This window comes from Necator americanus, chromosome V (genome assembly GCF_031761385.1).
Source record: "Necator americanus strain Aroian chromosome V, whole genome shotgun sequence".
NCBI classification, from domain to species: domain Eukaryota; kingdom Metazoa; phylum Nematoda; class Chromadorea; order Rhabditida; family Ancylostomatidae; genus Necator; species Necator americanus.
The window spans coordinates 10716981-10732996 of record NC_087375.1 but is presented as its reverse complement, the minus strand read 5'-3'; the positions used below and the strand labels follow the sequence as shown (position 1 = coordinate 10732996).

Sequence of the window (16016 nt, the reverse complement as noted above, 5' to 3'; positions counted from 1 at the left end):
CATGCACACAAACCACAATTTCTGGGAAATTTGTAAAAAAAAAAGTCAATGAGAAGTATGTTTTTGCATGATGAATGGATTTTGCTTAAAATAGAAAGAAAAAAGGAAATTAAAAGAAAGGAAATTTCAGCGACTGGCAATAACTTTTGTGTTCTTTTAGATTCCAAATATGTTTTCATTTATTACAAGGAGCACTGACAGTTACGGTGGGAGGAAGGTGAGATATGTGGAGTGGGTAGGGAAAACAAAGTAATAAAAATTTTTCGCGTCTTACCCGTATCGTTTTATGTGACACATCAAAAGATATTGCAAGGGCGATTTCAACGAAAAGTTTTTCTTTGAATGGTTTGGATGTTCTGCTGTTTTTGTAGGATGAAGAAAAATCTAAGGAAGCTAAAGAACAAATTAAGAAAGATGGAAGAGAAGGCATATACGGAGGTAGTGGTTCTAGGAAACATTTCCACTAGAACTGAGCATCGATTTCTCTTTTGCGTTCCTTTTCAATCTTCAAAATGGAAAAGCTCGATTCGGAACTTTTTTTTACCAAACTATTTTGTATTCCAGAAAGTGTTCTGTGTATTTGCATGGGAGTTCTCATCCACTTCCTTCTTCGTTATTTTCGACGAAGTGGAAAGTTTTTAGATTTCAATTTAACGGAATAAAAGCCACTCTGTAATCCATCCGAGTGGTAACATGTAGATATTGTTACTTTTCTTTCACACTTTTTAGAATTTTTGTTTTTTCTTAGCTTGTGTTCGTGCTCTAAATCGGATGTATAGCAACATTTTTCTGACAGAAAATTGTTTTTAGAGGACACTAATTTCAAATTTTTTCCAGGCACCTATCAAAAATGTGCTTTCCACCGGTGATCATGCAAAGTTTTGTCGGGTAAGTGTTTAAGCTGTTCTATTCTCTTCCGAGCATCGCTGTTCCATTTTTTTTCGAAAAAGAAAAAAACAACTACATTTTAAGAAAATATTTTCTTTTTTTATTTAAAAAGATTTAAACATCCTCGTCTTTCTATACATTGGTACTCATGGATGTCTCTTCAAAACGTTTGAACTCTCTAGGACCACTATAGAATTCGAACGCTCTAGGTTTTTCTTTGTGGTTCTTTGTTTATTCTCAGGTTATTGACATACTTTTAACTACAAGTACAAGTACAGTAGAACTCAGGAACTAGCACGCTTTACAGTTACTGGTTTCATTTCCTCTACACACTTATACTCTTACCGGTCAGACGCATTCGGCAAGACCTTTTTCCTCCTCAGGCTGAGCGCTCAATTCGCTGAAAGCCGGATCTGTAGCTCAGGATTTTCTTACCAACTTACCAGAAGCATAAGTTATCTCACAGAAATGCGGTCGGCATTTGTCCAGTAGCTTTCGGAATTTCTGGACCCATTTATACAACAAGAAGCCTTTGAAAATGTGGTGGTGCTGACAGCCCTATATATAGCGTGATCGGGACCTTCGTGTAAGTTGGGAAGAAACTATTTGAATGAGCTCCTTTGAATATTAATGTCTCTGGATAATTGCATTTTAACGCTGGAACGTCCTGTTTATGGCAATTTTGAAATAACTGACTTTTTCTCCTCCCGCCGGAGCCGTGCCGGCCTTCGCGTGACGCTTGCCAGCGTGGTTATGTTATCCTCCACTCTTTTCATCTAGCTGCAAGCTGCAATTCTGTGATTTTACGTAGTCTTAATTCTTTTATTTCTTACACCTATTTTTATAGGTCAGCCTATTTTCAATGGAATATAATATTTACAGCAGTATTTTGTCATAAATGGTAGATTTTTCATTAATTTAGCAGCAGTAGTGCACCGAGGCGCGTTTATCATTTGGCTAAAAGAGCTCAATGTGCAATTTTTGAGGTCAGCCACATTTTTGCGGTTAAAGGCATCACCCCACGAATCTGAGGTGGTACGGATTTCAGGTGGAGTATTCGTATACGGGATCGTAGATTATGGGGAGGGGGGTGATTCCGTCCATTTCTTCCTAATTGCCGTAAAAAACGACCCGGAAGATACGGCGCGTGCACAAGGCTGGGGCGCTCCAATCGAACTCCTTGTAGAAAATAGTGCACCGGAACGTTCGAAGCCGTACCTTCCGTGATGTCTTCTACGGCAATTAGGAAGAAATTGACGGAATTACTCTTCTCTCAGTAATCTACGGTCCCGTATACGAAAACTCCACCGGAAATCCGTACCACTCCAGATTCGTGGGGCTTTTAATGTTGACAACAATTCCCCTGACTACTGTATACAGTATAATTAATTCTAATTATCTCTTCGTACCACTTCCTCTTTAATCCGTGGGATTTCCCTCGGTTTGCAAAAGCTGCATTTGACAGCTTCATTAGCTGATTCTGAAGAAGACACATTCCGCTTCCCCACCTCCGTGTCAAGATAACGTATCTGTCATTTTTTACAACACCATGTACTCTTTATCAGTGGCGATCGTGGCGAGAAATGTCGCCTCATCCTAAGACGATTAGCTCTTTGAAACAATGCCGCGCTTTACGTTTTCCTTCTTACTGTATACTTCTTTTTCTCCCCACTTCTACTGTTCATTTTCAATAATCAGTCGCAATTGCCCCCATTAAACACAAATATTTACATGTTTGAGATATTCGTCTGGCCAAATATTTGATTCACGGATTACACAACGTTGTTTTTCGAGAATGAATTATGTAAATCGTACAAATAGGACACACTCACCCCGTCAAAACATAATTGTTCAAACAACGCTCCACGGATACAGCACTCCCAGTACATCTTCATAATCCCTGTGGGTACAATTCGGAAAAATTTATGAAATTGCTCTCATTCCGGGAAGATCCGGGACATATTTTGACGATATCACAATGAAAGTGCGAAACTAAATAGGTGTAACTGTTCACGGAGACAAATAAAAACAAGAAACCGGAGGTTTCTGGAGCATCAGGGGCATCAGTTGACCCAACGGTACAACTCTTTACACTTCTAGAAATAAAGGAATGAAGAAGCGTGGAGTGAATTAGTGGTGAAATTATCCGGCAGAACTCTTCAGACCGGTATAAATAATAAAATTCTTAATATCAAACTTCACTTTGTGAGTGTGAACGTAAAGGTTTGCCTCGTCGGACATACTGACATCCCGAATTTTCCGATTTCTGGATTTGTGAGAAATAACCTTTTTCTTTTTTGTTGTGAAGCTTATCCCGAACAATATTTACAAGATGGAGAGAAGTGAATATTGAAGATTTTTTAAAAGCTGCATTTAACAAAGATGGATTTCTCACATTTGAAGGTAGGAGAACTTCATGTTCAACATGATATCTGCCACGAAAAGGACTGCTCAAGGTTGAAAGAACATCTCTAAAAAATTGGGACCAGGTTATAAACCTGGTCCCAATTTTTTAGAGATGTTCTGACTCAGCCTTTTAATCATTTTTCTTTTTCTGGTGCACCATTCGCGTATGTGAATAAAAAAGTAATAGAAATTTGAGGGTCTCCTATAGTGTTAACGATGTGAACAAAAAACGTGAACAATTTTTACGATACATGTGGGCGCAAGTATTTATGTTTTTCTCGACAGGATACGGAGAGAATGGGTATCAGAGACATAGAATGAGCGAGTTCCTGCAGACGCGTCGCGGAACTGTGAGTAAACATAGGTAGCGGCAAATAAACTAAGTCTAAAACTTTTTTATGTATATCCGAAGTAGGAAAAGAGGCGAAAATCGGCATTGCATTAGGAAAAATAGTGAGTTCTTTTTGCCTCGTTCACTCAATAATGATCGCTGAATTAAATGAAGTTGAAATTAAATAAATAAACAAAGTTTTAAGATACGTCGTAACCATAGTCGTAGCTGTGGACCGAATTGAATAATTAACTGATCGAGTTGATCACTTGAATTAGGCGAACAGATTATGAAACGCCCGAAAACTCGAAAAATCGAATTCTAACCCAAAAGCGAGTAGATCAGTGATAGGTCAGAGATACAATACTCTGCATGAACATTGAAAAACCGACAGTGAGTGACGGTGCGGCACCGTCGGCCACCGTCGCTTGCTCATAACTGCTCATAAAATGGAAACTTCAGGACAACTTATGTACCATTAGATTCCTCTCTTTGAGATCATTTTGCTCCTTTCTCAACAATATTTCGGTTTTTGTGTAGATCTCAAAGAGAGGAATCTAATAAGTCTAATAATCTAATAAGTTGTCCTGAAGTTTCCATTTTATGAGCAGTTATGAGCAAGCGACGGTGGCCGACGGTGCCGCACCGTCACTCACCGTCGGTTTTTCAATGTTCATGCAGAGTGCTGTAGATATTCGAGATAAGCAGCGGCGATTTGGGTGGTCGACGTCTTTCAAACATGTTGCGGAGTTTTTATGTTGGTTTTTTCGGCCTTTTCCACACCTCCGAACAAATCTTTGGAGGATTCCCCAACCATTTTTTCTGCAGTTTTTTCTTCGTCGATCCACATAGACAAATGTCTTGCACTTTTGTTCCACTCGCGATTTCGTGTATTTTATTCAACATTTTTTTTTCTGAAAATCGACATCCTGCCTATAATTAGTTATATTTACCATTAATTCCTAAGAATTTCTGATTTAAAAGAATACCTGAGAATTTCTGATTTAAAGTGCTTGTCCGAAAAATGATGTGTTTGTCCAAAAAGAAGGATCATTGCTTTAAAATGGAAACTTTCTTGCTTTCCGGTTGTCCACGTAGCTTTGATTATCCTTTAGTTGATTTCTAGCCCAAATTTTTCACTAAGTTCTTTTTTTTGGAGAACTAGGGGATTTCTATGGGTCCTCTACTATTTTATAAACAAATTGTAGCCACATCATTCATATGATTGCAAAGGTTTATAGGAATGTGCGACTTTTTTGCGTGGTAGTGAAAGATAAACTTTGGTAGTGTGAGCTTTCCTCTCATTGCAAAATTTATAGAAGAACAGGATTATTAGGAGTTCTTCTTCCCAACATTTTCCATGCTTTCTTCCTGCTTAAATGTTCAGATGCTAACGCTGTCAAAACCTATATGAATTACATTATCAATAAGATCACAATAGATTTAGCAAAAAACGTCTTGAGTCTTCGGTGTTGTAAAATTCATCCGAAAAAATTCTGCACTCACGTACATTCCCTTCATTGTATGGAATTTATTTACTTTACGCACATTGTTCGTGATGTACAGATGTTGTGTCGTTGTTATGTGCGTTGCGTTGTCCTTGTGTGGTTGATTGTATGACAGCAGCGGCGGTGGCGGTGACGGAGGTGGCGGTGGCGGTGGCGGTGGCGATGGCCGGACAAGGGCGACTCGGTTAGTGATAGTGTGTCGTGTCGTGTCGTCGTCGCAGTGGCGGCAACACGGTCTCAACGAACGCTATTCTCACAAGCACGCACACCTTGTTTATGACTTTGGTCTGTGCTGTTTCTTTACAGTTTACTCCTATCTGTGTATTTACTGTTGAACCGTTCCGTTTTTCTGCCGTTTGGTTTGGTTTTCTCTCTTCCCCGTTTTTCTGTCAGATTTTCATTTTTTTTCTGTTTCTGTTTTTTTTCGCGAGTTATAATTGGATTTTATTATAACATGGCAGTTTAGAACATACCCTACATACACTTCAATTAACCTAACTCTTAAATGAGAAAACAGTAGAAGAAAAGCAATTATTTATCATTTATTTTTGTTTATTTACTCTTTATTTTATCAGTTTCTTTTATTATTAGTATATTATTACTATTATTGTCATTACTATTATTATTATTAGTATATTATTATTATCATTGTCATTATTATTATTATTATTATTATTATTATTATTATTATTATTATTATTATTATTATTATTGCTATTGCTATTGCTATTTCCTCTTATCACCTATTATTACCATTATTATTATAAGCTTTTTATTATTAGTATTTATTGTTATTACTTACTTATTACCTCACTCTTATTTTATTATTATAAAATAAAAGTTATTTTATTATTATTTACAGTTATTACCTGAGAGGGATCCTTAAGCCACGCTCGATAAATAACGCGAAAATTTTTGCAGACGCATGTGTAGCCGAAGAAAATGATATTCCAGCAATAAAAATCCAGTTCCTCCTATCTTACTGGATTTTCACACAGCAGTCCTCACGTATTCCCCTTCACGAGGTTCTTCTTTGTGGATACTCCTAAGATGAGCACCAAAAAAAAGCTTCTATGAGAGATTTCATTTTTTTTAGTCGAATCCTCCTCTCTAGTGCTAGTATTAACTCGCAGTGGTATGAGTTAAGTCTTGCAAAGAGGATTTTCTTTGAACTCACTGATTACGCATCGCTACTCCCGCTACTGATCGTTTTTCCGGCATTCAAATTACATTCACCACTTCTGTCTAGTTTTGGAGGTCACATCCACTCGTATCTAATTAATCGATCCTGTCGCCGTTTCCTATGATTATCGAGAATATCTTATCTGTAGTGTCGTACCAGATTGTCGCGATAGTTCTACAGAGAATTTATCAACACAACATTTGTATAAATGGGTTGGGCTGAAAAAGGATTACACGGACTCTTTCTTGGATTCTCGAGTCGTTGAAAATCGAGGTGATCGTGATCAGAAAAGCATGTGGATCTCTTATCCTGGCGCACTCAGGAACTAGGGAGTCCCACAGGCGGAGACCTGGTGTCTTACAATTGTCGTGTGAAACAGGCATGGCTTAATTCTCCCAGGTCATCTGTCATATTAAAACTTTGCCAAGTGAACGAGAAGGTCCTAAACTCATCTGGTTCCTCATGAGCTCACTCTCTAACGTGATCAGGTAAGATTCATTTAAAATTTTGGAAGTACTGCAGTACAACCGCAATCCACCTACGGAAATTTACCAAAATCTTATTGATCGGCAAATTATCTCGCAATTTAATGAGTTCTTAACCAGCGGAAAACCTCAACGCTTTTTCAAGATCCATGTGGGCGGATGACAGTTCTCACTATGAAATTATTCCGATAGATTACCACGGATCTAATTGAAACGAGGAATTGTTTTATAAAAGTTAGTTAACTCACTAGTAAATATTTAAAGAATATTAAACACATCCCTGGATTCGTCCTCTCTCATGTTCTCCCTGGAAAATTCTGTTTATTGCATCCGTCGAGACTGGGAAAAACTCTTTGCCTTGCTTGAAATTCTAAAAGCCTGCTGCTATTCCCATGTGATTTGAAGAATAAATGTAATTTCATCTCTACCAGCATTTCTTAACCTTAATGCACCATCTGCATGTTTATGGACTTTTTTATATGCCCTTAAGGGACGTGATGGACGTATAAAGGACGTGTTGGAGCCCATTTGGTCAATTAGCTCGCAATAATTATCTATCTATTGAAAAGAGTCCATGTTCTCCAAATGTTCCTAGGAATAGAACCGCATATAAAGAAAGTCGAGCTCGACCTTGCGGCGAACCATCTTCCCGCTCAGATTCCCTCTGCACACTTCAATTTTCATTGGTTTCGTAAATTTTTATGGAAAAGAGGGCAGCGAGCTTCATGGTGCAGGTGATTCGAAATTCTATCGCAGTAGCGATAGAATTTGAAATGATTAATAATTGCATTTATGATTTATTTTCGCTGCTATGAAACTCAGGAATTTTTTTCCAGAGCTTTACATAGTTTTGGCCCAGGTACTTTATGCATCCATCTTTTTTTAGATAAAATAATCGTGATTGTCATTTTTAAACTCTCATAAGTACTATCTATTACTAATGTTTTCGATTTTCATCCTAACAGAAGGATTTTTTTAGCTCTAACGGCATTGTTCACTTTTTCAGGAAATTTCTACTACCGAGAAAAGCATTTATCGCCTGGTTTCCTTAATTTTTCTTCTATTTCACCCCTGAAAATTTACAGCATTGTTTATCTAATATATATTAATTAGTAGTTTTATATTTTATCCTTATTCATTATACATACTTGTTTATGCTTGCGTTGTTTAGGTGTGATAATACTAGTAAGGTGTTTACTAATAGTGTGCCTACGAGGTTTTTTTTTGGTTTTTTTCTAGATGGAAACTTTTTTGCGCGTCGTCTCGGCTTTCTAACCGCGTCTTCAAAGCCCCTTCAGTAGAGGTTGATTGGAATAGTCCTGCGTTTATTCCTTCAACTGCCACACTATCCTGGGTCAGTGTTCCGAAAATCGTTCAAGGTAGCGAAAACGGAAGCCGTAGGAATTGAAAATAGTCTTGGTACTTCTGGATCCATCGGATGTGCTGCAACTGGTAGCATGTGCTTGTCACTGCTCGGTGTACTAGCGGATGAGTACTGCTGTGCGTGGATCAGCAGCGACGATATCTGAATCCCGACACACTGTTGAAAAATGCAAACTAAACTATATAAAAAATAAAAAATAAAACTATAGAAGTATAAAATATAAAAATATATGTGCAGGTTTGAAAAAAACGAGAAGGTTTCAACTACTACAGTAGTATTTATAACAAATTTTTGATATTTATCATTGTTAGATGCGAAATATGTTGATCTAGACTGTTCTCTCTCAAATTTTTCACAGCAAATACCGTTCACGTGATTTTCTCATACACACGTCAATGAGAGAAAACATCAAAAATCAGCATCACTCCTCCTTTTGTTCTTAGTTTTCGATTTCGTACCGTGGTTTTTTGGAAGAATTTCTCTGGACTGAAGGAAGATCTCACCAAATTGCATATCTAGAAATATTTAATATTAATTATGTAATATTTAATAATACAATATTTTAGGCCTGATGAAATTATAGCGATATTAATGAATATAATACATTCACACAAGGATTCTTAGTTTAGCTATGAGAAGAATTTTAGGATTTTTGCGAAATTTAATTAAACACGTTAAATTTTACTGAAATTACTCTAAAATTTATTATCCTTCGGAAAGTTTAATTGATTTGTAGTCAGCCTAGTGGTAACTTATTTCGAATCGCGCTCCAACTAATTCAAATTTGATATCTAGCCCTAAAAATTCGTACTTCTTGAACAATTTGTTTTTTTATCTTAATTTTTAATTCTTTTTTTTTTCAAAATACTTCCAATGTAAGTATTTGATAGTTTTTTGGAGCTGCTTTTGTGGCGACCACTAATATTACCTAATTTGTCGTCATGGTTGATCATTAGGACGATTACTATTATTTGCGCTAGATAGTTCAAGGAAAAGGGAAAAAAGGGAAGGAAACCGCTTCATTTCGTCGACAACTTCTGTGATTCGGCTGAGTGCACTTGACCATTTCTTCTGTTTTTAGCTATTCAACGTCAAAGCACATCGTTCTTCTTTTATTATTCGTTTTCTCTTCCTTTTTTTCCTTCTTTTTTTTTGGTTAGTTTGAGCCAAAACGTAATGTGCCAGCAATATAAAGTACTCTTGGCAGGGCAGCACAGATTTTTCCACGAACGGATACCCTCTCCGGACTGAACATTTCTTCCGGGAATTGGCTGCCTTCAGCTGTTTCAGTGTTTGAGTTTCGGGTCAACGGCTTTACAGCGCAAACATTCTAACAACATTCAATGGGGCTACTGTTGACAGACCTTCAGCTGTTGGTTAGGGCCCTTCATTATTTTTCTGAGAATGTTTCAGACTCTCAAAAAATTCGCAATACACATTCATTTTTTGACACTCATTTTTTGCGACTCCGAAGTGGATGCGTGTTGTTTATGTGTAGAATTTCTTAATTTCAAATCAATTTCAGTAGATTTCCCTCTGAATAGCGCTAACAATTGTTACAAAGTCCATCTCGATCGTTTTCACTTTTTTCCGCTCGAGAGTTTTTTCGCGTCGTTGTTTGGAATGCGCAGCAAGGGACCGCGATGGCGCTCTTTCGAGTTCAGGATAGTTTCGGGTCGATAGCAACTGGCGATTATTGTTGTCGTCGGAAAAATCTCCATATATATTTCGATGAGAACTGCAGGCTTAAGCCCCTTTCCAGAGAGAATCCATGTGATTAAAACACCCTTTTTTCAAGCCTTATCGACGTATTTTTCCAGTAATCTTCTTATTTTTCCCCCATTCTTTGCCGTTAGTTTCATTATCAATAGCGTTGATCTGTGTTTACAGAACATCGCGATATTTCCGCTAGCGTTCCCGGGGCGTTTTTTTTTTCTCCCCGCAATGATTTCAGTGAGACTTTTTTCGTTGTTTTGACAGCGGTGTTGCTGGACTATTAATACGGATTATTACTATTTCTTCAATTCTGTTTGAATTTCTAGACGGAAGATTATCGTTTTCTTGAAAACTGTGACAGTTGATGTGTCCATCACTTCCTTATCTCCGCAAATAAGTTTTACAGCATGATACGGCTAGAAATGAAAATCCTTCCCTTTTGTTTGGGCTGGCTCGTCATTCGTAACTGTCTATTGTCAAAGCACATTTCCACGTTAGTCGGATAGAGTTACGAGCCACGCTGTTCCCAGAAATGTCGCCCATTTTCGATGCAAAACTCTTCCGCTTCATTCACCTCAACAACACTCAGTCTACTGCTGCTGCTTCTGAGCTGTTCTTCGATCTTTTCTTCCTGGAACTGCTTACTGCTGGCGAAGCTTCCAAGTATTTAGGACGATATAGTCATCGATTGAATCCAGGGATGAGTCATTGTCTTTCTCATGTACTCCAACGTCTTGCTGCTGCTGAACTCTGTAATGCTATATGGTTAGCTTATTATTGGGGAAAAAATCGCGAACACTTAGTTTTTTGAAAATAAAATGTCTCTGAATCACAGGAGCGTAGGGCTGTGGTAGTTTTAGAGCCGAGATGCTCAACTCTTTCAATGGGAGTAATTTTTTTACCAGGCATTTTGAGCACATTTTTTTCCTAGAAAATCGGTTCAGCTTCAGATTTTTTGAAGTTTGAATTGGAATAATTTCTGCGAATTAAAGGAATACTTCTATTGAAGCATTATTTTTCTAGTAAAATCGCTGTGAGTCCTAATTTTTCATAACATAACAAGTTATTTGCCAAATTAAGTACTTATGCTCTCATACCAATCATTTTTCATTCTCTCTCCACTCGACATGATCATGTCCATTAAAATTATAACGGATGATTGTAAACGAACGCATTTAGAATCCTAGAAAGAACTCACCCGAATCTCTAAATTGAACCTATCCACAGTTTAGAAAATTGTTTTGTTTTGTGTTTTGAAAATTTTGTTGATAGGGAATTTATTCTTAGACTGTACCTGCCTGCAATATTTCTAGCTCACACTTTCAACGGGGCTACATTTTTGCAGCGTTAGTTGGATTTTACGGTTGAGCAGTTGTTGACCAATCGTCAATTCATCCAGAAAAAAAAGTTTGTAAAAAATGACATGTACCTAGGTGTTGTATTTTGTGGTGAAGCAGCGGTTTCACGAAGATTCTCACTGATTTCTTAAATTCTCTCGTTATTGCTGTTAACTACACCTAATGACTAGGATTACATATTTAGGCTCTGATTGTTTTTTTTCTGCTAAAAAATCAGCATCGATTATTTTCTGTAGGATTATCCAACAAAAACGTTTTTCTCTTGTTTTTTCGTATCTTTGCTGAACTTTTCACGAATCTCCAATATTTCTGCGGGTTGTGTGAAATGTTGTGAATGCAATCACATTTCAATGCACGGCACGGCAAAATACTCATGCTAACGCCTGCGAAAAAATTCGCAACTCTGTGATTTATGCCATACGATCGTACCAATGAACAAGCTATGCAGCAAGCGTCGCCGTTGCTTTCGTCGCCGTTGCGGAGAGCATTTTTTCATGATCCCTTGTCCAACGTGGCAATATCTACCACAATAGCACGTCATCGTCAGCAATAGCTCTCCGCTACCGTAACCGATCCCAAACTTTGCTTTATATTAACGGGTCAAAACAGCCTGAAGCTCAGGCCACTCATGTAAGCGGCTGCGATCGAAGCGGCGCGATGAGACGTTGGGACCAAGAAGAGAAACTCGCTGACATTAATCATCGCACCAGTCCAAATGAAGTTCCAGCGATGGTCCGGTCTCGATCCCAACCGCTACGTTCCACCATGCCGCTTTGATCGCAGTCGCTCACGTAACCGCATTAAGTCTCAGGTCGCTTTGACCCGACTTAAAATCCGAGAAAAGATCCAGGAAAGGCTGTCGTTGTCTGTCCGGAAACAGAGCTGCCTCTGTCGATGATATAGATTCCTCATTTCAAATTCTACTAGTAGTAACCCATGTTTTATTTGGAGAAATTTAAAATTTTCCCATAGAAGTTTTACTTATTATTCTCTTTTTTTCATTTTTCACAGTTGTTAAGAAGGAGACAGTTCATCCATTTACATAGTTCCTGTTTATTTTTTTCCAGGTTTTTTAAATGAAAACTTCAGTAGAAATGGTTTCTTTTCGGGAACTAATCAAATCAGAACTATGTATATGATATCACACTTCGTCCCCTCATTCGTGCTTTGATCCACAAATAAACGGATTTGTTGATGTCTCAGAGAAATGGGCTTCGACGGAGTTCTACTGAAATCAGTGCTGGAGAGTTTTGTTGATGAGATCGCGGAAGAGTCGAGCGAATTGATACTTGAACGACCACGATACGCCTACGCTGTCGTAGTGATAGCTGACGAACACGAATTATGCGAGGTATACCTACATTTTATTTAATATTGATGTACTGTAGGGATGTAGGAAAATGAGCAGGAAAATAGTAAGGCAGAGAAACTAGAGAAACGATTTGTATATCCTAACAATAATCTGTTCACAATTTTTCAAAAAATTTTTGTCTGCTGAGTCAAGACCAAGAAATATAGGTAAAGTCTATGTTTGTGCTTTTCTCTCCTTCACCATACTTTAATAGTGATCGGTTTTTACTTGGTCTTAAATTTTAGGTCGCAGTGATAGCTGACGATGTCTAACTATTTTCTTTCGAATAATCATTCAATTCATTCGCATCCATTCGAAATCTGCACCACTGTTTAGGCAAGTTGCGTTCGACAACTGGATGTGGAGATTTTACAACCTCACAATTCGTTAGGGTGAGCAGCTACGCAGAATTTTCCCGTAGAAAAAATCCCGAAAATTTTTCATCTAAACCCCCGTTCAACGCAAATGCGAAGATGTACAGTAGTGCCGGACAGTGCCTTTTGTAGGTACCAAGATGACTATGATTCGGATATTCAGCGAGCTCTACGGGAACTGAAAGAATCCCGAGATCTTCTAGCAACTCCGAGAAACAGTGTGGCAGTAGATGTAACGAATCTCTCCATGGTAGTATTTTCATCATCTTTTCACCTTTCTCCATTTTTACTTTCTGTAGGAGTAAATCAAATTGTTCTAGGAATCGAACCGCTACAGTAATGAAGCTTCTTTTTTGACTAGGAGCAATCATTTTGCGGAGGATATAAAGGAATCAACAAATCCTAACAGAAGAACTGCCATCCAGGTAATCACACACATATGAGAATATACTCAGCCGAGAATTTTCCCGGTGAAAAGGGGTTGTCTTCTCCAAGTTTTTTTAATATTTCAATGTATTTTATCTATTTTTTTGGGGTGGGTGTGGTGTAGCGGTTAGAGGTTCCGCTTCCTGCACAATAGATCGGAGGTTCGAATCCGCCCTAGTGCTCACCAAGCCTTTCATCTCTCCGGGGTCGATAAATTGGTACCAGGCTTGTCTGAGAGGATAAAAGCACTGACTTGACACATCGGCTAGCCACCGCAGGTCATCATTGTATGGGCCAGTTACACGTTCGTAAACCTCAAACGATTCTGAATTGAAGTGAACGTGGGGGCGCATCCCAAGCGGATTGATCAACGCCAGAAACTTTATCCTTTATCCTTTTATCTATTTTTATAGATAGGTGAGCATTAAAAACAGCGAGCAAGAATGAGTTATATAAACTTTCCAGCGGCATTAGTAATAATAGTTGTGATTTTGTATTTATTAATTTGTAATTATGTTTTGTAATTATTATATAATAATGTTGTTGTGTATTAGCAGTAGCTCTGACGATTTGGATGTCATTGTTGTTTGGAGAAGTACCTCTATTTCTGCAATTAACGAGAATATTTTGCGGAAGTTCTTCTCTGATTGATCAGTTTAATCTGATTAATAAGTATCAGTGAAATCAACATCTTTGGATATACTTTAAAATTTTGGAATATTCTTATAGCAACAGTATATCCTTATATAATATAATAGTTTATCCTTATATAATGTAATAGTTTATCCTTATATAATATTTATGTACGGGTGTGGCGTTGTCGGTTAGAGGTCCGTTGTAGCCGCACGGTCGAGGGTTCGAAACCGCCCTAGTGCAAAGCAAGCCTTTCATCCTTCCGGGTTCGATAAATTGGTACCAGACTTGTCTGGAAAGATAAAAACAGTGACTTGATCATCGGCTGGCCCCCGCAAGTTATTGTATAGGCCAACACACGTTCCGAAACCCCAACGATTACGAATTGCAGTAAAACGCGTTCGCGCATCCCAAGTGGATTGAGACGCCAGTGACTTTATCCTTTTTTATCCTTTTATATAATATATATTAAATATTCTTATATAATACATTTCTAACTCCTCTTACTTGTACTTGCTGAATTTTTCGATTGTTTTTCTTTTATTATTCATGGCCTACTTTGGATATATTTCTGAGATTTGCGTTGTCAAGGTGCTTAGAGTCATCTCTTGGATCAGAACTTCATTTAAAAGGGAATATTCAGATAACCTCACTCAAGATGTGAAAATTGAAATAATATCGATTGTTTATCAACTGTTTATTGTTTACTGGATTTTTTTTTGCAATTCCCTTTTATTGTTTACTGGATTTTTTGCGGTTTTCTTTTATTGTTTACTGGATTTTTTTTGCAGTTTCCTTCAACGTCACGTTCGAGGATCTAGCATGGTGGACGCTTCTGCTCAGTGCTACTATCGCTTCAATGTGATTGTTTGTGTAAAGAATGATTTTTCACCTCATGCTACATATCTTCCTTCTTCCTTTTTCCTCGTTCTTTAGGCGTCTTCTAGATCTCATATATTTTAGAATAAATGTAAATGTATAGCGTTGTTATATTACCACGAACTAGTGCTATTAAAATCAAATAAGTCTGCCAGACCTCATACAACACCGCTAATAACTTCTCTCCTAAAATCCGTAGCAAACGTCAGAATCCTTCGGGGTCGCCACGAAATCGCCAGAGGAATCGCCTTGTGGAGGTGTGAGGTGCTGGCGAACCATGCTTGGGTCGCGATAACCATTCCAGCTATATGATATCCCTTGCTATATAAGTGGGCACAGTCACTGTTGAAATTTTCAAGTTTATAAATCGAAGTGAGTTCAACATCATTCGCTCATAGAACTTTTTGTACTTTCCATCTTCCTCAAAAAATTCTATCATGTGTCGAAACACTCTAGAAGCAGCCGAGGTAATGATTTTTACGAGAAAACTTTCTGAAATGCCTTTGGTCAGGACAGAATGTGTCCAACCGGGCGCATGCCACGCACTTGCTGCAACGCATCCCTTTTTGTGCTACACATATACACAGAGGATACGCTCGCTCTGCTCTCTGGAAATAGAAGGTGCAGCGCGCTCATCCACTCGATGTCGAATGTGTTCGAACACATTCGACATCGTCTCTGTTTAACAAGCAGAAATCGTAGACCATTCATCCTAAAAAAAATCCTCGTTAAGAGGAATTCTTGTGTTGAAATTTGATTTTGGGTAGGATAATTAGGCTAAGTTCATGGTTATGAAACGGAAAGTATGCGCTTCACCGCATAAAATGTTTTTTGTTCAAAATAAGCTAGCTATTTAATGAACAGTTTTAGAAATTATTCTTGAAATGTTGATAGTCAGTTGTAGTCCTCTTAACGCAGCTTCAGAGCTCATACTCGGTGCTTTCTCGGCAATAGCAGAAACCTTCTGGACCAATTCCACGAATACACCGTCCTTCTTCAAAATAACAACTTCTCAGAATAGGAGAGTTTAGCTTGAAGCCGCCTACTCTATAGCAAATATGGACCTGAATTACGTTGGACTATCATATTTCTGA

The 16016-nt window shown here is 38.0% G+C and overlaps 1 protein-coding gene across 2 annotated transcripts; it reads left to right on the top strand.

Moving 5' to 3' along the window:
- Positions 1 to 850: 850 nt before the first annotated feature.
- RB195_013510 (uncharacterized protein) lies at positions 851 to 14864 on the top strand (the record flags this gene model as incomplete). Of its 2 annotated transcripts, XM_064203363.1 has the most annotated exons (7): positions 4229 to 4344; positions 5249 to 5317; positions 12463 to 12610; positions 12947 to 13002; positions 13117 to 13234; positions 13305 to 13409; positions 14835 to 14864. In XM_064203363.1, 7 exons carry the CDS (start codon positions 4229 to 4231, stop codon positions 14862 to 14864), a joined length of 642 nt encoding a protein of 213 aa, XP_064059244.1. The 2 variants fall into 2 exon arrangements, with proteins under 2 accessions (XP_064059243.1, XP_064059244.1); XM_064203362.1 differs by lacking the exons at positions 4229 to 4344; positions 5249 to 5317 and adding an exon at positions 851 to 888.
- Positions 14865 to 16016: the final 1152 nt, after the last annotated feature.